Source organism: Piliocolobus tephrosceles, chromosome 18 (assembly GCF_002776525.5).
Source record: "Piliocolobus tephrosceles isolate RC106 chromosome 18, ASM277652v3, whole genome shotgun sequence".
Lineage (NCBI taxonomy): Eukaryota > Metazoa > Chordata > Mammalia > Primates > Cercopithecidae > Piliocolobus > Piliocolobus tephrosceles.
The window spans coordinates 58303852-58328918 of record NC_045451.1 but is presented as its reverse complement, the minus strand read 5'-3'; the positions used below and the strand labels follow the sequence as shown (position 1 = coordinate 58328918).

The 25067-nt window shown below is 44.5% G+C and overlaps 1 protein-coding gene across 2 annotated transcripts in view; it reads left to right on the top strand.

Annotated features, from left to right (window-relative positions):
* The window catches only part of LAMA3 (laminin subunit alpha 3), a 271772-nt gene that overhangs the window by 47205 nt on the left and 199500 nt on the right, over positions 1 to 25067 (top strand). For both annotated transcript variants that reach the window (XM_023207778.2, XM_023207777.2), the window contains exons 3-7: positions 12938 to 13055; positions 14430 to 14548; positions 15907 to 16077; positions 18669 to 18760; positions 23913 to 24028. In XM_023207778.2, coding sequence (XP_023063546.1) covers positions 12938 to 13055; positions 14430 to 14548; positions 15907 to 16077; positions 18669 to 18760; positions 23913 to 24028 — 616 coding nt within the window. The remainder of the gene's footprint in view (positions 1 to 12937; positions 13056 to 14429; positions 14549 to 15906; positions 16078 to 18668; positions 18761 to 23912; positions 24029 to 25067) is intronic.

Here is a 25067-nt window from a genome sequence, read left to right as displayed (position 1 = left end):
ACGCTTATCCCTTGAGCAGTGCTCACTGCTGTGGGCTGAGCACCTACTGTGTGCTGTGCTCTGTGTCGAGAGTCCCGCAGGAATGGGCTCTCACTCCTCATGCCGACCCTGTGTGCTGCATGTGCACTGATGTCTCTTTCCATGCAGAGGGACCCCCTGGGCATGCTCCCAGCCTTTCTCTGCCCATTTTCTGCCAGATGGTGAGTGTGGAGTCTAGAGCTGGGCATGCACACCTCTGCCTCCTCCCTTGGGGGCAGCCCAGTGCGCTTCTCTGCTTAAGTGAAGCACATGGGCTGCCCAGCCACAGGGTGTATCAGCAACTACAACCTGCATCCTCTAAGACCCGCTTCCCCAGAAATATGGTCTTTTGTCCTCATCTGCCCTCCTCCTCTTTCTTACTTCTTAATTGGTTCAGAACCAGATAGGGATGAGGGATGGTTTTTATTGGGCCCCTTCAAAACCTTCAACATTAAGTATTATTATTATTTCTTTATACAGACAAGGGTAGTAAGGCACAAGGAGATTGAGTGAATCTCAAAGCTTAATTTCTTACGAGATGGCACAGTTTGGAAACTAGCACCAGACATTCTGGCTCCAAATTCTGCACTCTCAACCATTACAATACACTGCCCATAAAATATGAAGTGCTTTTTTTATGTATGTATTTTTAAACTTTGTATAAATGTGCTATCACGTCTAGTTTGACATTTTCAATTTTCCTGTGCTTTCTATTATGTGGATTCACCCATATTGCTGGATATGCATCTATTTCTTTGCTTTTGATGATTATAGGGTGGTATTTGTATGGTCAATTAGTGAGACGATCTTTCACATTGATTATATTGTCCCATTTCAACATTAGATTATTTTATATAATATTGCCTTGGGGGAAATCATATACAAGTATAAATGAGGTATGTACTGAAAGTTACATCAGATATTTCAAACTTAAATTGCATTTTTTCCAATAAGAATGTTACAAACTAGAATTCTCCTTTAAGCTATGCCCAAAAATCTCATCTAGTCCCATGTAGTTATAAAAGCTTTAATATTTCACATTTGCAAGATAGAGTGGTAGAAGGCAATACTGATCTTGGGGGAAAATCCTAAATCCTAAATCCTCTCTGTGTAGCATTTGGATTACAGGGAGCACAAAAGGCTCCCAGGATTGGGAAGAGCTTAAGGAAGGAAGACAAAGGGATGAGAGATTAAAGGAAGGGGTGGAGCTGGGTCCAAGGAAGGTGTGCAGGGCAAGACCTGTCGTTGTGTGGATGCAGGGGGTGAGGGACCTTGGGGTTTCCCATACTCCAGCCCAGAGGCCTCTCTCCAGAATGCTCAGCCACTACCACCTACCCTCTTAAGACCCAGACCGAATTCTCCAAGAAATAGCTGGATTGTTTTTAGTGGGATAGTCCTTGCTGGCATGGAAAATGCTTCCCCCACCCTCACCATTAGTCCCCTCCTCTAGTGGACAGAGTAGGATATGCTGTCCCCAGGCTTGCTGAATGTGCCCAGAGCCAAGACTGCTGGCTTCAGTTTCTCTGTTTAACCCACACCTTCTGAGGCGGATCTGTCTGGCTTACCTGTCCACCTCCCTGACTCCTGTTATACTCCACGTCCTTTCTGGGGTAGGCTGCCATCCCTGCCCTAGTTCCCAGCGGTGACATCCCAGAGCTAGATTTCAGGAAACTGAGGCTCGGGGACATTCCAGTCAAGTCACCTGGCTCCCAGCCTATGCTGATGGGACAGAAAGCCAGTTCTGGTGTGCGTCAGGGAAGGAATCCACCTGCACTCCACTTCCCAGCCACCTTCCCTCACCCCATTCCGTGGTGACCTTTCTTAACCCCCCTGCCCTGCAGTGTCACTCTGACCCACACATTTGTTCTGCTATGAAAAATGTCTGCTGGGGTCCTTGGGAGAGCCAGAGCATTTATGTGGGGGCATTTGGAACTCAAGGGAAGTTCCGACATCCTGATCCTAGAGTTCACCTGGGATGTGCCTTCTTATCACAGTGAAAGTGACTTTGAGCTGTCCTGTTTTACACCAAGTAAGTGGAATCCTTAGGGTTCTGGCTGACTCCCAGCATCGCCCTCATCCAGGCAGGATACTGGCCCTGCCCTGGCCCACAGCAGCATGCGCTCAGAGGATTCCTGCTGCAGGTGAGGAGCGAGCAGGAAGACTGAGTGCGTGTCTTGTATTCACAAGGCCATGTGCATTCTAGATTTGATTATTTAAACACTCTTGGGAGGAGTGTTTTAAAGAAGAAGTGCAGTGCTGCATCAAGCACAGAATGCAGACAACTACCTAGAGGGACTGCTCCTCGGAGGCCTGAGGTTAAGTAGGAGTTATCAGGCTCCAGGGGACTGGGGTCAAGCTTCAGTTTGGGTCACGCTGAGTTGGGGCGGAAGTGCCGTGCCTCCAGGAAATCCGGCACTGAAGTCTATGTGAGAAGTCTGGGCTGGAGATGTACATCAATCGTCGGTGGTGTAAGATGCAAGTAGAGTGTGGAGGGAAGCGAGCCTGGACGGGGACCTGAACTCTGAGAGAATTGGAGGAGCAGAGGGGAGTGAGTCCCCGCACAGCAGTTGCGGTGTGGATGTGTTGGGAGAAGAGAGGTGGGGTAGGGCTGGAAGAGGATCTGGATGGAAGGAGAGGTGTTTTCTTTTCTTTGGGATGGGAGAGACATTTGCAAGCCGATGATGGGTGGGTCCAACAGAAGGCAGGGGAGTCCAATTCAGCAAGAGGAGGGAGGGACTGGCTTTTGACAGGAAGAGGTTCAGCCCTTCCTCCGTCTGGAGAGGAGCGGGTGTGCAGATGCAAATGCATTCGTAGACTTGGGAAAGTAAAGGAAGCCATTCCTTTTTTCGTGGTTTTGATTTTGCTAGTGGAAGAAAAACAGGACTCATTGAGGGTGGAGGGAGCAAAGGTGGGAAGTGGTGGGAGTTTGAGGAGCGTGGAGGATCAGGCCCAGAAATGAGCAGAAGTGAAGGAAGCAGCACAGTCAGGACCACAGCAGCAGAAGGCACAGAGCCCACCTGTGAGGACACGACTGTGTTCGAACGCTACCTGCCATGGCTAGTCCTGACCGCATGTCGGCCCTGAGCCTGGACAGGGGACTCAGCACACCCCTGTTGGGATCAGCCACTGTCCCTGGAAGTGAGATGGTGCTGCCATCACAGCCACTTCCAGAAAGAATTCTTCAGTGGCTCTGCCTTTTTGCATCACTTGCTCTAGATACAGACGCTTGGAAGGAATCATGCAATTCACTGAGCCCGGGGGGTACATTCCTGCTGCCTTACCTGCCAGGGGAGCTGAAAAAGCTGGTATTTTCAGCTTCTAAAGTTGGAGTTGCATTCTTTTCTCAGCAAGATTCATACGGTGCGAAGGGGATTCAGATCCTTGGAAGTCAAGCAAAAAAGACAGACACCTGCACCATGGCCTCCTCTCTGGTCTGACTCTGGACAGTTGCCCAGAGTCCCTTGTGCTACATCTGAGCACCCAGAGAAGGGCCTCCTAATCCTGGAACTGTGACCTTCTCAGAGTGCGGGTTGGTGCCTCTGCAGATGCACAGCCTCTTACCTTATTTGGGTTTGTAATTGTGACAACCAACAAAATATCCCCTTCAATTTTCCAGACACCCCAGACCACGGTACAACAACTACCAAATTAAGGGATATAGTGTTCAGAAAGCAAAGGCGGCTTTTGGGCAAAGGGCAAGTTTTAAGAAGAATATTTAATCTGTAGCCCGGCTGATCTGAAGTGACACTCTAACATAAAGCTCATCCCCAGAATAAATATTCTGACTAATAAAAGTGAACATACTGAGCCAATTTGAGTGAGCTTCATCATGCCCTTTAGATATGTAGTCAGAAAGGTTTCTGAAGTGTCCTGACATGAGTAAGGGCATCGGAAAAGCAGCAAAAGATAATTTCAGCCTTAAGTAAAACTGTGAGTTAGCCAAGGATCCTGAATCCTAAGAAAGATGCAACAGAGGGAGAAGGGAATAGATATGACAATTAAAGGTTGGAAAGAACCATTATGAGTGCAGACCAGAAATGTTAACACTCTTTAGATAGAAGCATATTGGCCAAGAGGAGGAAACTGGAGTGTTATGCAGGGTATGAACTTATTTATGAAAAACGACAATAACATCATTTAGAATCTGATTTAGGACAAATTATCATCACTGAGAAATATTTTGCTGAAGCCTATTCTGGTGTAAGCCACTTATAAAAATCCGTATATTTTTAGGAGTTGTTTGGTCTAAAAAATATAAATAGACTGAAGGAGGATTTAGGTAACTCGGTTGCTGGTAATTAAAGTTGAGTTAGTTAAATCTCTTTGTTTTGGAAGAACGTGACTTTAGAATTTCCTTTGTTCTGTAAAGTTTGTCAGACACATTCTTAGGCTACTCATCCGTTCAGTGAGTGAATTGAATATCATACCTAATTTTCTCGTAAATTATCAAAAAAGTGTGAATGAGAAAAAGTGAGTTTTACAAGGAGAACCAGGTCCCAGACAAAACACATCCATGACAGTTGAAAGTCGTTACAGAGAGTAGGATAAACTACAAGACTCAGTTATGAAATTGAGCTCAGAGCTGTTGGATTCTGGCTGACTTCAGTTTATTTATAGTCACCACCAAATCTATTTGTAAATTGTTAGTTGTAGATAAAATGCTCTTGAGTAACAGTTTGGTCTCAAGTTCTGCACTTTAAGTCTATTTAGGGAGTAATGATTAAAGGCCACGAGGACTGAAAATTATGCCATATGTCATCAACCCTATTCTTTCCTCCACTAGAGTTCAAAATTTATCAGTATAAAATCTAGGTGTCATACCTAACAACTTCCCCTTTGTCTTACCATTTTTTTTCCCCCTGAAATCTTTCATTAAGATTGTCATTTTCCAAGTTGTTGTGGTGACCCAAATCTTTAGACTGAGTTTTGGTGTAGAGATTTTATTTCTCAGGCTCCTGTGGTTCTTATGCATTAGAAAGTGAGACACTCTCTCCTCTCCTTTCCAGTTTCCACCCTAATCTTTGCCTCCTGCTGACTTGAATCTCGATTGCTTAAAAGAACCTAGGGAGACAGGACGTGGGCATTTAACTTCTGGGCAGGCTGCCATGTGGGATAAAGAGTAGAAATCTGTGCTACTCCACAGGGGAAGGAGGGCTGATGAGAGAATTTTTTTGACAAACATGGAGGAAACCTGTAATGGCCAGAACTTGTCAGCAATGCAGTGAGTACCCCTCAGAATGAGATGCTAGAGTGAGAGGGGACTTAGGGACCTCTTGAGCCCCTTCCTCCAAGTTTCTGGAGTGATCCACCTTCTCTCCTGTAGGTGAGCAGGTACTTCTGGAACCAGTAAGAGGAGCTGAGAATCCTCCTTAGACCTAAACCAAACACACTCTTTCTGATAGTGCCAGGGCCTGAGTTTTTCAGCAAGGTTGATGACAAACCCAAAAGAAAGAAGTGTTCTTGCTGAACTATTGGCAGATGGACTCTTTGGGCCAAGATTAAAAGGATCCCTTTTCAGGCTGGTTAGGTTGTATTTTCATCCCTGGCCTTGGTTGTTTTATGAGGATTGTACCTCATTTTGTAAAAAAATGTCAAACTAAGTTACTAAACTGCAGTTGAATTTTACTCAATTGCCATCATTTCTTCTCAATTAAAAAAAAGTCTATAAAATTGGCTCAGTTGATAAGTTTTTCAAATGGACACCAACCACAAAGTAAATTTAATTGCTTGGTTCTATATTTAGTGACTTATTTTTTTCATAATTTGTATTTGTATTTTGTACATGGGTAGTAGGGAGATTTGTAATTTAGTTAATAAAAATAAATGTTTTGGCCAGGTGCGGTGGCTCACGCCTATAATCCCAGCACTTTGGGAGGCTGAGGCGGTTGGATCACGAGGTCAGGAGATCTAACACAGTGACTAACACAGTGAAACCCCATCTCTACCAAAAATACAAAAAATTAGCCAGGTGTGGTGGCGGGCGCCTGTAGTCCCAGCTAGTTGGGAGGCTGAGGCAGGAGAATGTCGTGAACCCGGGAGGCAGAGCTTGCAGTGAGCCGAGATGGCACCACTGCACTCCAGCCTGGGTGACAGAGCCAGACTCCATCTCAAAAAAAAAAAAAAAAAAAAGTTTCAAAGTGTCTTCCCCAGGTTACTTATTAATTACAAATGTAAAAAATGTAACTTATGATGGGGAAATATGATGGACATCTTTTTAAGCAAGTGATGAAACTTGGCATTGTCAATAATAGAACAGCTTGGCTTCACGCACCTCTTGCTGACATCATGAAAAGGAAGTGCCACCCAGCTAGTGATTTGGCCAAGAATGCCCCACCTGACAGCACTTTGGGAGGCTGAGGTAGGTGGATCACTTGAGGTCAGGAGTTCGACACCAGCCTGGCCAACGTGGAGAAACCCTGTCTCTACTAAAAATACAAAAATTATCCGGGCGTGGTGTTGCACACCTGTAATCCCAGCTACTTGGGAGGCTGAGGTCCAAGGATTGCTTGAACCCAGGAGGTGGAAGTTGCAGTGGGCCGAGATCGTGCCATTGCACTCCAGCCTGGGGGACAGAGTGGAACTCTGACTCAAAACAAAGAAAAAAGAATTCTCCATCTGAGTCAAATCATGAGAAAATAAGCAGACAAATTCAGACTGGGGGATGTTCTGTGATTCTGTGACCAATTCTATGATGGAACGTTAAGACTTAGACTGTGGGACATTTTGGACTCTTCAAAATGTCAGTGTCAGGAAGGATGAAACATGTTGGGGGACTGCTGTGGATCAAAGGGGACAAAAGAGACCTGACAACTCACTGCCATATGTAATCCTTGATGAAATCCTGAAATGGGAGAATAATGCAATGGGGATTATTGAGAGGATCAGGGAAATTTGAATATGGACAATGTATTAAATACAATTTTGAATATATGGTAAAATTTCTTATGCATGAAAATGTTGAATTTATGTAGAAGAAATATCCATGTTCTTGTAAGATAACATGCTGAAGTATTTAGGAGGAAAGTATTATGATGTCTGTAACTTCCTTTCAAAGAATCAAAAATGTGTGTGTGTGTGTGTGTAGAGAACAAAAAAATATGGCACATTGTTAACGGTGAATCTAGGTGAAAAGCGTATGAGTATTCATTGTATTGTTCTTTGGGCTTTCCTGTAGGTTTACAAATTATGCAAAATAAAAAGTTGGGAGAAGTAAATTATGAAATGCCACCTTGTGGAATAATATGTTTACTAAATTATAAAGCTGTTGACAGACTGATCTCACTTTTATTACAAACTTGGAGTTTTCTGGCACAGGGAGTACTCTTTAGTTGAGTGGGAAGCTTATTTTGGATGTGACTTTAAGTGTACTTGCACAGTATTTTGCACTTTCACAATCCCATCTGTTAGTTTCATTTCAATTCAACAACATGTATTAAGCCCCTTTTCTGAGGATACAGGAGTGATTCAGACACAAAGATGGCACAGCCTAGTGGGAATGACAGATGAAAACAAATATGTACCACAGTGCATGACAGGTGCTCTTTTAGAAGGAGAATATCAAATTTGTATGAAGTAGATATTATTCTTCTTCATTTTCTTAAAAAATATCTGTTTTGATCATTTTATGAGCCAATAAATGAAATCTCAGAGTAAGTGACGTACTTGGAGTCACATAGCCAGTGGGTGACAGGGCAGAGGTTCCCCCCCCAGGGGAGTTCATTCTACTACAACTTAGCTTAGACACCAAGGTAGGACCACTACGGGGTTCAATTCTGTCTCTGTGTTTGCCAGCTGGTACCTGCCCCTTGAACTCAGTAGTAGCCACACAGCTTTACTAGCCATCCATCCATCCACTCATTTATTCATTCATACCCATGTATTGAACACCTGTTACATGCAGTCAGTCCAGGAAAGGCCTGAAATGAACAGAGGACAGGCTATATCAAGCTGTGATTTCAGAGGCTGCAGAGCATGCAGCCCTGCGGCGAGAAACAAGGATCAGACACCCTCTTGTCTTCCCTACTCACCTTGAAGTCTTTTGAAGTCGAAGTGCCTCACACTCTCCCTTTTATGATCATTATCTGCTTTACTAAAACATTATTTAAAAGACTACTTTGTTTCTCTACCTACACAATCACCAACACACTTCAAGCTATCTTTAGCTTATTACAAAAGCACGTGGAGAGATTACAACTCAGTCCCTCTCCATCATTTCTCCCCTTATCTCTGACCCCCAAATATGATCTCTTTGAAAATGCACAACTTTGCCTTTCTACCTACAGTGGCTCCATAGCTTGGTGCTTTCTAGTCTCACAGAGGGTCCTCGTTTATATCAGCAAATCTCTAGCATCATTCATGTGTGCTTTGAAGTATTTTCAGTGGCCAAAGAGTAAACATAAGTACTGAGAGTAAAAAAGGAATGTTAACAGAAGGAGTGATTCAACAAGCATATAATTTAAAATTACCAAGCAAAACAGAATGAATCCCTACCTATTGGCTTAACATGCCTGAACCAGGCTGTGAACATACTTAGGAGACCTCTCACTCTGCCTCACTATGACATTTTGAATCTCCAAGTGTCAGAGGAGATTTGCCGCAGAGCTGGAGACCTTGGCAAGATTCCAGGGCATGTTACACAGCAGGGGCGGCGATAAATAACACATATAGTCGCTTGGTGCAAATGGGATTCAAACCAAAGAGATGCACCCTACCAATATATTCAGAGCACATAAACATACATTGGGGAACCTCAGAAATAATTCCTAAGACAAAAATGGGAGGGAAACATTGAAAAGTGGCATGTTCTAGCTAATTAGTGCTGGAAGATGAGTTGGTGCCATCAGTGGACTTATTAAGTTAGGCCTGGGTGGCAGGATACTGTAACAGGCAGAGGGGAACATCAGTTGCTGCTAGAGTTGGGATTTTTAAGTGTCATAATGCTTCAAAGGCATCAAATGTTACCTAGAAACAAGATGAAACTAAACAAAGAGAGGCTGCCTTCTGAGCCACTGAAGCTACTTTATTCACATGGCTTTGTAGTGGCAGAAACTATAACTTTAGAAAACCAATGCCCTCAATTAACACTTGAGATATATCATAACATAGCGCCCCACCCTGGGCTCTATAGAATAGAACTTTAGCATATTGGGAAATAATGATGTTTGGCACTTCTCTGATGACTTCTTCCCCTCAAGATGAAACGGGTCAAATATTCAGTACCTATTAGGTCCTGTGACATTGCAAACACTCAGTGGGTGGAATACACTTAGGCTCAGTGTTTTTATTCCTGCAAGGTGTGGGCTTGTTACTTAACCTCTCTAGGCCAAACTTTCCTCAACTTTAAAGTGGGGTTAATAAAACTCCGCTTTTTATTGTGAGGTCTAAATGAGAGAATGTTTGTGAAGTGCTTAACATGGTACGTGGAAAGACAGTATTCATTAAATCATGACCTATTAGATAAATAGTTGAGAGGGCTATGTGTGCTATGATTGTGGGAGTTTGGTGGAAGGGATTAAGAATGCTTTGAATGATTACTGTATTCAAAAAAGTTTCATTTGTAGTCTATCGAATTCACATAATTAACAGTGGCCTTATTTTGATGTCGTCTGAGAGAGATGTGCGAAGAGTTTTTAGTGAAATATATTTGCTCTGATTTTCCAAACAAGAATTCTTGGATTTCCTATGAATTCCTTCACTACATAATAATGGGATGTGTCTTCAGAAATTGTTACACCTACCTTTACAGTATTGCTTTATGATTTTCAGAGTACCTTATAATTCCTAATTAGTTTTTATGAGGTTGGATCACTTTTTCCGCATGTTGGTAGACAACTTGGGAGTGTTAACCTGAGCCCAAATAAGCACTTTTTTCAAGATCAAAGAGCAAATGTTTGATAGGGACAGAACTGGCTGAGCTTAGGGTTTCCAGTAATCAGTGTGACAATTCTTCCTTCCTCAGAGATAAGTAAAGGGGCTTCTTTGAGCAAGGGGTAAATCTCTGTGCCTGAGAGGAGTGGTTCTCAAAGTATGGATGAGAACCTGTGAGGGTCCCCAAGACCTTTTGGGAGGTCTACCAGGCCGGAGGTCCTCCTTCCTCTATTACAGATCTATGTGAGGCCAGATCTTCAAATACTTTAGCCAAACAACATATCACATCAGAGTGAATGAAGAAGCAGGTGTGGGAATCCAGCTTTCTCCTATTAAGCCCAACACTTAGCGAGCTTCACAAAAATGTAAAGCAATGCCACTGGTCTCACCAAAAATTTCATGTTTTAGAAAATATAGTTGGCCGGGTGCGGTGGCTCACGCCTGTAATCCCAGCACTTTGGGAGGCCAAGGCGGGCGGATCACAAGGTCAGGAGATCAAGACCATCCTGGCTAACACGGTGAAACCCCGTCTCTACTAAAAATGCAAAAAATTAGCCTGGTGTGGCAGCGGGCACCTGTAGTCCCAGTTACTTGGGAGGCCGAGGCAGGAGAATGGCGTGAACCCAGAGGTGGAGCTTGCAGTGAGCCGAGATCACGCCATTGCACTCCAGCCTGGGCAACTGAGCGAGACTCCGTCTCAAAAAAAAAAAAAAATAGTAATTTTTAATAAAAATATATTTATGCTAACATGTAAAATGTTTATTATATTAAATGAATTAATAGTATATCTATCTTAAAGTTTTTTAACTTTAATTTTAAATATGGTGCATATCAATAGATAGAACTTACACAAATGAAAGCTTTTTTAGGTCTTCAATAATTTTTAAAAATATGAAGGGGGTCCTGAGAACAAAAAGTTTGAGTCTCATTGTCCTAGATACTTTGGCTTCTGTTTTGGGGTTTGGAATGTTTACATTAGCTGGCGGTTCTCAGACTTAAAAAAACAAAAAAAAACAAACAAAAACTCTTATCATACTACTGTTTGTGAAAAATATGAAGATGAAAGTCCTTTTTTTTTTCCTTGGGAAAAAAAGGAACCCACAGGGTCTGAGCACTCCCTCCTCCCCAACTAGAGGAGCCTGTGGTTCAAAGGGCTTTACTGGGCTAGAGGGGAGTGCTCCTCAGACAGTCACCGGGAAATCTGTTGCCTGAGGTCAGGGAGCCTGGAGTGGGGTGGAGATAATCCTCACTCATTAATACATTAACATAGATTTGTTTAACACTGGGTTCAATGTCATACCAGGCTCTTTGGGAAATAGAACCTCAGGGTTCAAAATTGAAGCCAAATAAGTTTTGGGGGAAGGAATGGGAATAAACTGCAAAGGCTCCTGGCCATGGAGCTGAAGAGTGGGAGGTGAAGAAAGCAGGACTGAAGCCCCACTTCATCTCTTCCATACTTTTGCATCATCCTGGCCACGGGCAAAAGAGTGATGAGGGTGAAGGAGAAAGCTGTTAAGAGGGAGAACAATCAGGAAAAGATGAGACCAGAGGAGATCCGCAGGGAAGGAGTGCTACCACTCCATCAAACAGCTGCTCGGGTTTCAGTTCTGGCAGCCGTGATCTCTCCAAGACCTGGAACCAGGGTTAGGACACTGCTGGGAAACACTCTGGGCTGTTCTGTTGGTTCTGGGCCCTGGGAGGGCTTAGCATGTGATGACTATTGCTTGCCATCAGACTTTTCTGAATGCATAGACTTTCAGATGCACTGTAGACTGATTGAAATGGAATGGCATATTGGTTGAGGTATGACAAAGATGATGATCAATGTCTATATTTGGTGGAGAAAGAAAGATAATGATTTTTGTTTTGAATTTGATCAGCTTGAGAGGCTGCCACTGGGTAGAGATGTGGAGGGGTGGCCTGCCCCTCCACACCTGTAGGCATTTCTCATCAGGTGGGATGAGAGACTGAGAAAAGAAAGAGACAGAGACAAAGTATAGAGAAAGAAAAGTGGGCCCAGGGGACTGGCGCTCAGCATACGGAGGACCCACACTGGGCTGGCACTAGTCTCTCCTGTGTTCCCTCAGTATTTATTGATCATTATCTCTAACATCTCAGAGAGGGGAATGTGGCAGGACAATAGGGTAATAGTGGGGAAAGGGTCAGCAGGAAAACATGTGAACAAAGGTCTCTGTGTCATAAACAAGGTTAAGAAAAGGTGCTGTGCTTTGATCTGCACATACATAAACATCTTGGTGCATTAAAGAGCAGTATTGCCACCAGCTTGTGTCACCTCCAGCCTTATGGCTTTTTTCTCCTATCTCAGTAAATAGAACATACAATCGGGTTTTACACCAAGACATTCCATTGCCCAGGGACCAGCAGGAGGCAGATGCCTTCCTCTTATCTCAACTGCAAATAGGCCTTCCTCTTTTACTAATCCTTCTCAGCACAGACCCTTTATGGGTTTTGGGCTGGGGGACAGGTGTTGGGCTGGGGGACGGTCAGGTCTTTCCTTCCCACGAGGCCATATCTCAGGCTATTACATGGGGAGAAACCTTGGACAATACCTGGCTTTCCTAGGCAGAGGTCCCTGCAGGCTTCCGCAGTGTATTGTGTCCCTGGGTACTTGAGATTAGAGAATGGCAATGACTTTTAACAAGTATATTGCCTCCAAGCACTTTTTTAACAAAGCACATCCTGCATAGCCCTGAATCCATTAAACGTTGAGTCAACACAGCACATGTCTCTGCGAGTACAGGGTTGGGGCTAGGGTTACAGATTAACAGCATCTCAAGGCAGAAGAATTTTTCTTAATATAGAACAAAATGGAGTCTATTATGTCTACTTCTTTCTACATAGACACAGCAACAGTCTATCTCTTTCTTTTCCCCACAGAGATGTCCAATAGACAGTTAGGAGTCAGGATCGGGATCTTGGGCAAGGGGTTGTGGTGGGACATGTTGCCTTGGGAATCAGCATCATATAGAGATGGTAGAAGCTGTGAATCGATGAGATGACTTTAATAACTGTGTCTCCTTTGTTTTATCAGCTCTTCCATGTGGCCTATATTTTAATCAAATTTGCAAATTCTCCTCGCCCTGATCTTTGGGTCTTGGAAAGATCTGTAGATTTTGGAAGCACCTACTCACCATGGCAATACTTTGCTCGTAAGTAATCTTGCCTACCATGTTGTGTGTGGCTTTAATTACTTGGAACAGATCAAGACTATGGATTTAATTAGAAAATTAATCTTGGCTGGGTGCGGTGGCTCACCCCTATAATCCCAGCACTTTGGGAGGCCAAGGTGGGTGGATTATCTGAGGTCAGGAGTTCGAGACCAGCCTGGCCAACATGGAGAAACCCTGTCTGTACTAAAAATACAAAAATTAGCCAGGCATGGTGGCATGTGCCTGTTGTCCGTACTTGGGAGGCTGAGGTCGGAGTATCATTTGAATCCAGGAAGCAGAGGTTGCAGTGAGCCAAGATTGTACCACTGCACTCCAGCCTGGGCAACAGAATGAGACTCCGTCTCAAAAAGAAAAGAAAAGAAAAGAAAAGAAACAAAAAATAATCTCTCAGTATGACTAATTAGGGACTGGTCATTTTTAACCTCTAAATTACTCTCAGAACATTGGCTGGGCGTGGTGGCTCATGTCTGTAATCCCAGCACTTTGGGAAGCCAAGACAGGTAGATCACTTGAGGTCAGGAGTTTGAGACCAGCCTGGCCAACATGGTGAAACCCTGTCTCTACTAAAAATACGAAAATAAGCAAGGTGTGGTGGTGGTGTGCACCTGTGGTCCCAGCTACTCAGGAGGCTGAGGTGGGAGAATCAACTTGAATCCAGGAGGTGGAGGTTGCAGTGAGCTGAGATTATGCCATTGCACTCCAGCCTGGGCAACAGAGACTCCATCTCAGAAAGAAAAAAAAAAAAAGAACATCCCCATTTCTCAAGCATGTGTTCAAGGATACCACATGCAGAAATGAAGTAGAAACTCCTTTTATGATAACAGTTCTTGGCACTATTTGGGAGCACCTGTAAGACAGTAGAAGCTGTGAATCGATGAGATGACTTTAATAACTGTCATCTCCCATCTTTTTCCTTTTATGCAGAATTAGAAACTAAGTTCCATCTTTATAGATCCTATGCTGTGCTTTACTCACCTCGACTCTGTTATCTTCACTAATGAAGAATGTCAGGGTTTCTAAACCCTGTGATGAGCAGAGGTGGACACGAATTTTGCTTATAAAGGCATTGGGTTTTCCAATAGGTTTCCTTAGAAGATAAACTTGCCTAAGTAGGAGTGTGGAGTTAGCACTGCATCTGCGAGCATTGCCACTGAAAGTCAACTGGCCTGAAATGGCTTGGTATTTTCTTTCATGAATTAAAAACTCCATTCTCAGCTTTTCTCTAAAAGTTTTAAATGCCTTTCTCTTCCTTCTTTCTTTGTGTATTTTCTTAAGGAAACATAAGTCTTCTTAAGAGATTTGCAACAAAATGATAATATTTTGTTATATAATGTTAAAATATTTTCCTTCTAGATTCTAAAGTAGACTGTTTAAAAGAATTCGGGCGGGAGGCAAATATGGCTGTCACCCGGGATGATGATGTACTTTGTGTTACTGAATATTCCCGTATTGTACCTTTGGAAAATGGTGAGGTAAGTAGATTTGGAAGACTGGGAGAGATAAGACTCAGAAATGAACAGGAGGATATCCAATTTTTCATAATTGCGAAACTTGCACTTTCAAGGACATCTAACATAGATCAAGATGGAAACAGGGCTTGGGACTGAACAGTTAAGGAATCACATTGAGTGCTCCCAGAATGAACCAGGTTGGAAATTCTGTTGGGGGATTTCAGTTATCCCCAGAAAGTCAGGATTCTTGATTCAAGGCCCACAGGTCTTGAACTGTCCTTTCTGGTGATGTTTTTAGAAAGTGGGTTGCTGGTAACTGAAATGATGACCCTTTACCTCTTCACCCATGATCCCATGATCCCCCGTAAGAGTGAGAAGAGGAGGGGCTGGTGGTAGCAGGTAGATTTTCTCTATACTCTCTCTTCCCTCATCTGATGACTAGATGTAGGGGATCCAGAGGAGGACTCTGAGGTCCTACAGAATGGCTGCATCTCTAGATGGCAAGAGCCTGCTTCCCTGAATGACTGCATGGCTGCATGGAGCTGATCCTACCCGATCCCTGATCCCTTTTGGTAGAATGGGTATAATCTGTTGGAGAGAAAAAATGGCTGTCCCTGTGGGGTTGCATTTGGCCCTTGTAAAGTTAGCTTGGCTATTGTTAAGGGAGAGGGGCAAACACAGGTGAAACAATCAGTGAAGATTTCCCTGGAAATTCTGAGGCTATAATGAATATGAACTGAGTTTCAAATAAACTTCCATCAAAGGTATCAGCCTCCCTCTCTTTAAGTAGAGAGACCTTACTTGAGCATGTGGATGTGGTATCTTCTGACAACTCATGAGTGGTTCATATTTCCAATGGCTGACACCTGGGCTTCATCACTTTGGGCTTTAAAACAAAATGGAGGGTTTACACAGATTTCTTCCCCCCCACCCCATTACTGTCAAACTTTATATCTAGAGATTTCCTTTTTTCAACCTCATGTAAATGTTTGGGTTTCTTTAGCTTTGTTTCTTTGATGCAGCTTAACAAAGTTGTGTCCTTATATTTACAGATTTTAACATTATGTTTTCAACATTTCATAGTGTTACAGTCCCACAACTACACTGATAGAACAAAGGCTTTGAAAATGAAATGATAACATCTCTCAGGAGTCCAGGTTTCAAAGACATATTGCCAGACCTTGGAACCAGGAAGTATGAGGGAAGATGGGACTAGTAATGTTGTTTTTAGACATAAACAAGATCCAAAACCCCCTACAAATATCAAATGGCTTCGAGAAACCAAGTGCCTTGGGGCATGTGAGTTGTTTTTGCTTACTTGCTGCTAAATTTTGATAAAAGGAACCTTTTCCCCCTTTATGTGTGTGTGGTCGTTTTAGGTTGTGGTGTCCTTGATAAACGGTCGTCCAGGTGCAAAAAACTTTACTTTCTCTCACACCCTGAGGGAGTTTACCAAGGCAACAAACATCCGCTTGCGTTTTCTTCGAACCAATACGCTTCTTGGACACCTCATCTCCAAAGCCCAGCGAGATCCAACTGTCACTCGGCGGGTGAGTAGTCAGAGCATTTGTTTTGTTACTTTATTTATTCAATTTTTTTGGCTTACCAAATTAATTGCCTTGAACTCTTTTAAGTAACCTTTATAGCCTGTAATGATGTAGGTGTGGGAGTTGTTGTCTGAAATACTAGATATAATTAGGAGTTTATATCTAATGACATATAAAAATGGCTGTTTGAAGAAAAATCATTATATTCAAAGAAGATGAAAGGCAAACGATTATAGTCAGTCTGGTACTAGTCTGGATGGGATAATTAATACTATAGCCAACAATCCCAAAATCTCAGTGGCTTAACAAAATAAAGCTTTGTTTCTTGCTCATATTACAGTTTAACATGGGTCAGCAGGTAGGATCGGCTTCACACAGTCATTCAGGGAAGCAGGTTCTTTCTATATAGAGATGCAGCCATTCTGTAGGACCTCAGAGTCCTCCTCTGGATCCTCTATGTGTTGGTCATCAGATGAGGGAAGAGAGAGTATAGAGAAAAATCTGCCTGCCTCTCATCAGAGGTTACTTCTATGGGCAAGAACTGGTCATATTATAGCCTCACTTAGATGCAAGGAGGCTTGGTGATGTCATCTAGCTGAAATGGAGGCACATAGGTATTGGTGAGCACTAGTACCCTCTCCTGTGTTGGAGGTACACCGTGAACATCTCTCACTCTCAGGTGTCAGGGCAGTACACTTGTCTCCTAGGCACAGAGGGAGCCCACAGAATCAATATATTGAGCTCACTCTTCTTCCACACTCTGATCTGCTGGTGCCTTCCATTGGCCAAACCAAACAAGAAGCCAGAAAGAAAGACAGTCCATTGGTTGCAGCCATAAAGTTCAGCTCCCGGGCACGGGACAGGGTGGAGAAGGAGGAGAGCAGACCTGGAGGGTGAATGAAAGATGCCCAGTGCACCTTATAGAGTTTGGCTTTTTATATAGGTAACATCAGAGAGCTGGGAAAGGAAGGGAGGGAAAAGTGTAAGTATTGCCACAGTTTTGGGCATTTTACAGGAAGGCAGGCACCTTGGGTGTAGGTGGCCTATCTTTTGCATTTTTTGCTCTCCTCAGCTCCCTCTGAGCTTCTGTGTAGTTGGGGACTGTGTTGAATCTGAGGATGGATATTTGCAAGGGAGGGCTGGACTTTCTCATAAACTATAGCTGGGCTGTGTTGCTGTTCCTCCATGTGCCCTGGAGCACTGCCACAAATGTACCTTACCAATTTTTTTTTTCTTAAATTGTCTTTTTGGGGGTTGCAAGATTTGCAGTCATATATATCTATGTATATCATCCTCCCCATTAAATAATTATTTTATGGAGTGTACCACATACATAATACATAATCTTAACCCCCCAAGTTTAGGTTGCTTCTCTCATGGAGGAGTATGACACCAGCTACCTTATGACACATATCACGTGTGCTGCTGGGTGAAGGCTGGCTGGGGGTTTCTCTTGCTGCTGCTGCCCTTAACACGTGTGGAGGGGAACTTTTACAGTGGCCAGCAGGGAAGCCCCTGAGTCTTAATTTGTCATGGAAAGCCCTGGTAATACTGACTTTATCTGTATTAACAAGGGGAGCTGTTAATGCCTTCAGACTAAGATGTTTCCAGGAAGCATTGACACTTTAACAGGTTTTAATGAGGGAACCAGAACAGAACCCCAACATTAAATCAATAGGGCTCTTTAAGGCAACCACACTCAACAACAACAACAACAATAAAGGGACAAAAACCCTCTTGTCCTTGTGAATTCAAAGACTTCTCGCTGACAGATATTCTTCTCACTGGCAGCATGGCCTCAATGAGAAAGATTGTTCTACAGTCCTCACATTCCTCCCAAATCCTGGGCAGTCTCCTGCCAAGTCTGAGAAGGAAGGGAGCTGGCAGGAGGAGCTGCCTATTGTCACCACTGCAGAGGCCTCCAACATATTGGAGAGGGGCCTTGTCAATGAGAAGATCTACACATATTTGTCGCCTGGTTTAGGGGCCGATCTTCAGCTGGATCTGAGCTGGCTCTGTCTGGCCTTTCTGGAGCTTGAAACTTTGACTCTAGTCTTTTCACCCTGTGCTAGGAAGGCTTCAGCAAATTCTGGTGGCCCCTCCAGTCTCAGGGATGCATTGGATCCATCTCTGTAAATATTATCTCCCTTCCTGGAACCTGGGATAATATTTTGCACAAAGCAAGTGCAACATTTTTGGTATAAAAATTTAGTTTTGATAAATAAATATGTTCAATGTATAAAATTCATTTGTGTAGAACATAATGTAAAAATTATTTTAATTTACATAAAAATAAACTTGGACGTTCTTAATCCCTTTCCTATAGGCTACAAAGTATGATTCTTTTCTAAGGCAATTTCCCTTCATGAACTTCAAGCATCTGATTTTTTTAAATGTACAAATTCAGCAGTATGTTATTACATTTTATTGAGGAATGTGTTTATTTTATAAGACACGTTACATCCCAATGTAGGGCTCAAGAATACGGAATTTTAAAAGGGAAGCAGAGGCAGCAGATGTGGGTTAAAGACTAGTAAGAGAAACTTTTTGTAACTGTTCAGTGAAACTTGCGCGTTCTGTGTTCTGTCGTGCAGTATTATTACAGCATAAAGGACATCAGCATTGGTGGGCGGTGTGTTTGCAACGGCCATGCTGAAGTGTGCAATGCAAACAATCCTGAAAAACTGTAAGTACACTGTGCAGATTTTTTTCAGCCTTACTATGAATAAATCTAATTATTTCAGTGGATGTTTGCATCCCATTAAATGTTTCTAGGTTCCTGTCCTCAATAGGAATGATTCAGGATCAATGAATAGGTGGGGGCGTGTGCCTCCTCTCCACCAACTCTCCACTTTCTTTCATATAATCGCTATGGGCCCTGGCAGACATGGCTAATCAATCACAGCACTCTGGATAATCTGTGTCCCAGCCACCAAATCACCCCCAAGACATATACCTCAGGCAGCCAATTGATTAGAGCTGGCAAGAGAAATAAAACTTGTCATTCCTGATTTAATGGGATCAGGGTATACATTTCAAATCCTTGTTTTTTAAATTGTGGTGAAATACGCATCAGATTTACTATTTTAACCATTTTAAAGTGACAGTTCAGTAGTGGTAACTATGTTCACATTGTTGTGCAACCAATCTCCAGAACTCTCCATTTTGCAAAATTGAAATTCTATACCTGTTAAACGACTCCCTGTTTCCTCCTACCACTGGCCCCTGGCAATCATCATGACTATCCTAGGTACCTCATATAAGTGGAATCATACAGTATTTGTCCTTTTGCAACAAATACTGGCTTATTAAATTTGTCATCACTTATTTCACTTAGCATAATGTCCTCAAGGTTCATCCATATTGAACATGTGTCAACAGTTTCTTTTTGTTCAAAGCTGAGCAGTATTTTCTTGTATATATGTATATACTACACTCTGTTTATCCATTCATCTGTGGATACACACCTGGGGTGCGTCCACCTTTTGGCTGTTGTGAATAATGCTGCTGTGAACATGAATGTACCCTTTTTGTTTTTAATTTGAGTATATTTTGCATACAGTAAGATGCATGAGTCTTAAATGTTAAGTGTTCAGCAATACATTTGTGTTACCACTGCAAGAGGGATACTTTAAAGGGCTGGAAATTACAGGATGCCAGATATAGTAATCATTTTATCTCAATGTTTAACTTAAAGTCTACAATGTTTCATGAGCAGCATTTACCAGAGATACATTTCACTTTTAGTCAGATTCGGGTTTGTACCTCTTTAGGTCAAGCTTTGTGTTCAGGCAGAATTGCTGGTTCTCAAGGTCTCTGATGTGCTTTGTGGGGCCCTTCTCCTTGACCACCCATAGCCCTTAACGTTTTTGTCCCCACTTCAAGGATCCAGCAGTGCTGCTGAGGGAGCTCACACACCAAATGATTAACCTTTAGTGGAAAATGACTTGTTTATTAATGGTTAATCTATTTCCACCCTGTAATGTCCTGTCTCCCTAAGACACTAGAAATCGGGTCAAATAAGTTCTGAGTTGGAGAGAGGGGAGAAGAGGTCCAGCTAATGTCCCTGAGCCTGGAACAAAATAGTGCCGTGTGGGAAAGGAGTACATGCTATCACAGAGGGCAGGAGCTTCCTGCTTAGAAAGGCTACTGAACCCTGGAGACCCTGGCCGAGCTGAGGAGTTCTACACTGGGTGGTTGATTCTCCCAATACACATGTGTGGAGGTCTCCCTAAGCCTTAGTGAAAGGCTCAGTTTGGCAGCAATCCACTTCAACATGACTGCCTGCCTTTTCTTGTCTGCTGGTTTGCTTCTGCCCAGCAGGCTGACCTTGAACAAATGCTGATGAAATCCACATCCATGATGAGGTAGAAATCTTATAATAATTTAAAGGGATTCAGAAACTTAATGGATAGAGCCAAGCCCAGACTATCAAAAAAGTTACTGGCTACTGAGGCAGAACTCAAGAAGAGGGGTTGTGAACCAAGCATGTGTACCATGTTGACCTTGCTGCATGGATACGTGGAAGGACCTCAAATTTAATTCTGAGCCTCCTAGCAGCCAACTCAAAAAGGGAAATCTGCTTGGTTTCATATTTCACTATGATCACAAGCTAAAAAGTAATAAGTTACTTAGAAAAAGCATGATTGTTGATACTAGTCTCAAATAACAATTTTCCCTAGGAGTGGGGCGGAGTGATCATCACAAAGGGAATTCTCTAATCAATGACATCTTTAAATAACATCTTTACAGCAGATGTATTATTAACCATTAGCCTGGGCTGCAAGAGAGGAAAAGCAGTGATTTGGCAGTGCCAGTGGGAGTCAGATGGGTATCCAGCTCCTTTTTTTGCTGTGCTGAATTTTAATCCCCCTATGTGTGGAGTTGGACTAAAAGGTTTTTTTTTTTTTTTGAGACAGAGTCTTGCTCTGTTGCCCAGGCTGGAGTGCAGTGGCCGGATCTCAGCTCACTGCAAGCTCCGCCTCCCGGGTTTACGCCATTCTCCTGCCTTAGCCTCCTGAGTAGCTGGGACTACAGACGCCTGCCACCTCGCCCGGCTAGTTTTTTGTATTTTTTAGTAGAGACGGGGTTTCACCGTGTTAGCCAGGATGGTCTCGATCTCCTGACCTCGTGATCCGCCCGTCTCGGCCTTCCAAAGTGCTGGGATTACAGGCTTGAGCCACCATGCCCAGCCTAAGACTACATGTTCTTGAAGCAGTCTTCCCTAAATAATCTTGTAGTCTGGCTAATGCCAAATGTTTAATTGGCAATGAGCTGAAATTACTTCTCCAACAAGAGCCCATTTGGATGCCAGTTGTTCTGTGCTGCCAGGTAGATCTATGTCCATGTGCTTTACCAGGCAGTTGAGTATGGAGAGGGATGACGCCCTCTCTTGGGAATAGAACTGAGTATATTCCACACCACCTTCCCTTAGAGAAGAGTTGATGGAATCCCTACAGGCACAGCCAAGAGCCTTCTTAGACAAGGCGTTTTGATGTTGTTATTGTTTTAATAGTCTCGGGTCTTTATTTGACTCAAACTGAACACTGCAAGTTTCTCATATTAAAAAAAAGAAAAAGCTGTTTGCTCAATGCCGCACAAACGGCGGCATGCGGGGACACCCCCGCTCACCGCCCCCCCCAAAAAACACAACGAAACCCCAAAACCTCTTTCATATTCACGATATTCATGAAGCACCAGCTATGGAGTCAAGCATCTTGGTTTGGATTTAGTCTCTTTGCCTACAATCGTGACCTTCCTCAAGTGAGTTTATCTCTGAGCACCAGTATCATCATCCGCAAGGTGGGGCAAGTTCCATCTACCACAGTGAGACAGGAAAGGGGCTCCAAAACTGAGAGCTGCCATCACAGTAGATGTTGTAAGGGCTGGATGAAGAACTCCAGAAGCCTGGTGCTACCAGCCCACTTCACCTGAGCCACAGCATCCCAGGCTCGGGAGTGCCAGGACTCAGGGGGGCCCTGGATACGGTGCCTGCACCCTGTCCTTCCCCAACCATGTGGCAACCATGTGCTCCCAGTGGTGGTTGCCTCCTCAGTCCCCTCCTAGCCTCCCCGCTGCCCACTCCCTGCCCCCCGCCTCGCCCTGCCCCAGTAACTGGCTGAAGCAGCCGAGTGAATTGTGGGTCCAGGAGCCCTAGACTCTCAGGCCTGGGGACTGGAGAACAACCCTAGGCTGTGCGTCCGTGCCCTCCTCCAATAGGGAGGCGTGTGCTTCTCCATGAACCCAGCCTCCTGGACCAACCCAGCCCGGAATTAGAAGCCTACCACGCCGGCCTGACGCACGCCCCCAGGAAAACTACCACTGCCCAGCTCCGAGGCCTACCCCGGGCAACCCGAACTGGGTTCCACCTTACCTCAGGCCCTGGGCCTCGCCTGGCTCACGCTCCTGAGGCTTCAGGCCGTCTTCTCACCCCTTCATGCTCCCGGCTCCCTCCTGGCTCCCATCCTTCCAGATCCAGCAGCTCTTCCCACTCCCTCCGGCCTCCAGCCTGCTTGGCGCTCTCCAGCAGCCCGGGCTGCAGCCGGATTCCCACCTCCAACCCTTCCCCTCTCCTTCCTCCTCCCCAGTGCCCTCCCCAGCCCCCACCCTCACTGCCACCAGACCCTGCTTAGCCTCCTCCAGCTCCCCCCAGCAGTTGCCGAAAAGATAGTTCTGAGGCCTCAGGGGGCTCATCCATCGAATCTTCTGTGGGGTGGTGGCGCGCTGTTAGGTGAGAGAGAGAAGGCAGACAAAGAGGAACGACTCCTGCTCCGCAGACAGTTGCGCAAGACCAAGACGGAATCACACCAGTGCTGGACAATGGTTTTGAATCCTCTTTCAAGCGCAGAAGGAGGGAGCTCAAAGCTTGGAGTTCCAATCCAAAGCCAAGGCTGAAACAATTTCATTTTAACTTGGAATGTTAAGGCGGATGTACACCCTTTTGAACTGGGACTTTTAACCCTTTGCCTCACTGAGTGGTCTCAGCTTTTGGCTCCGTGATGGAGCTGGCGCCGCCTCTGGAAGCAGAGCCCTCTGGGATCTTATTAGCAGCTGGCTCTTGAATTGTGTAAATCTCTGGGCATGACCATAGGTTGAGAGTGAGAAACTTGAGCAAATCTTAGTCGTAGGACTCCAGATCTTTATGCAGCTGTGATACTTACCACATCTCAGTAAACTCAGCACTTGAGTGCTCCTGTGTTCATTTATGGTAACAATGGGGTAGAGAAGACAGAGCTGGCCGGGCGCGGTGGCTCAAGCCTGTAATCCCAGCACTTTGGGAGGCCGAGACGGGCGGATCACGAGGTCAGGAGATCGAGACCATCCTGGCTAACACGGTGAAACCCCATCTCTACTAAAAATACAAAAAACTAGCCGGGCGAGGTGGCGGCGCCTGTAGTCCCAGCTACTCGGGAGGCTGAGGCAGGAGAATGGCGTGAACCCGGGAGGCGGAGCTTGCAGTGAGCTGAGATCCGGCCACTGCACTCCAGCCTGGGTGACAGAGCGACACTCCGTCTCAAAAAAAAAAAAAAAGAGAAGACAGAGCTGGGGCCTCAGAGACAAGTGAGGTTGGAAGTCTGGCTCTCCATTTATCACTGCCTGACCTTTGGCGGGTATCTTAATACCTCTGAATCTCAGTCTCACCATCTGTAAAATGGAGATAATACGCAGGATATGGGAGGCTTAAATAATACTTGCAAAGTGTTGTGTTCTCCTAATTCCTCAATGAATGGTGCCGTGGATGACCGTGATGACTCGTGTGTCAGTTTCGCACATATAGGATCAACCGATCCTCATCAAAACTTTTCAATAACTGAGATGCACTTCGCCCACATGCCCAGGTTTCGGTGTCAATGCCAGCACCACACCTGTGGGGAGACGTGTGATCGCTGCTGCACAGGGTACAATCAGAGGCGCTGGCGGCCTGCTGCGTGGGAGCAGAGCCACGAGTGTGAAGGTGGGTGTGGGGCTGGGGTGGGGGCCACACGTGGCCTTCTCCTCCTCTCCCTAGGGGTCGAGACAGTTTTCCCCATGCTAGTGAGGAGGCTGAGGTCATGTCAGTCTTAGGGGCTCAGGTCTGTCTATTGTAATAAGAACCTCACAGACTGGAGGGAAAAGTGCCCTCTGAATTCAGATGTACATATGAGAAGAAAAAGAACAATAATGTTGATGACCATGCATGATGGGGCTCAGTGCTTTAATGGGTTGACCTCTCTTTTTGGCAATCAGAAATATGACGCAGCCACTGTAAAATTCTAACCCCTTGTCCATTTCATAGGATGTGATACTGGATAGCAATCAACTATTTTGAGGACTGAGGTCCAGAGAAGATGGCAAGGTTCAGTCTAAACAGGAAACTGGGAGTACTGGAGTATGGAGGGCTAGGAAGGGTAACGTGGTAGGATTGAGGAGGATGGAGGGGACCAGAGAAGGAAGAAAAAAGACAGGAAACTGCTTTTAACAGTGTGACATAAAGTAAGAAAAGTATTCTTTTTTTAGGCCTGATGTGGTGACTCCCAGCACTTTGGTAGGGAAAGGTGGGAGGGTTGCTTGAGGCCAGGAGTTGGAGACCAGCCTGGGCAACATAGTGAGACTCTGTCTACAAAAAATTCAAACATTAGCCAGAGGTGGTGGTGCAGGCCTGTGGTCCCAGCTGCTTGGGAGGCGGAAGTGGGAGGATGGCTTGAGCCCAAGAGTTGGTGCAGTGAACTCTGATCCTGCCTCTGCACTCCAGCCTGGGTGAAAGAATAACATCCTGTCTCAAAAAAAAAAAAAAAAAAAAAAAAAGAAGAAGAAAGACAACTGTTATTTTTAACAAACAAACCCTAAGACATCCAACTATAGATTTTCTTCTAAATCAGTCTTCTTGGGAAGGTACATATTTATTCCAATTACAGAAAACATTTCATTCACTGCAACTGCCGCCTCCTGGGTTCAAGTGGTTCTCCTGCCTCAGCATCCCCAGTAGCTGGGATTACAGGCACCTGCCACCACGC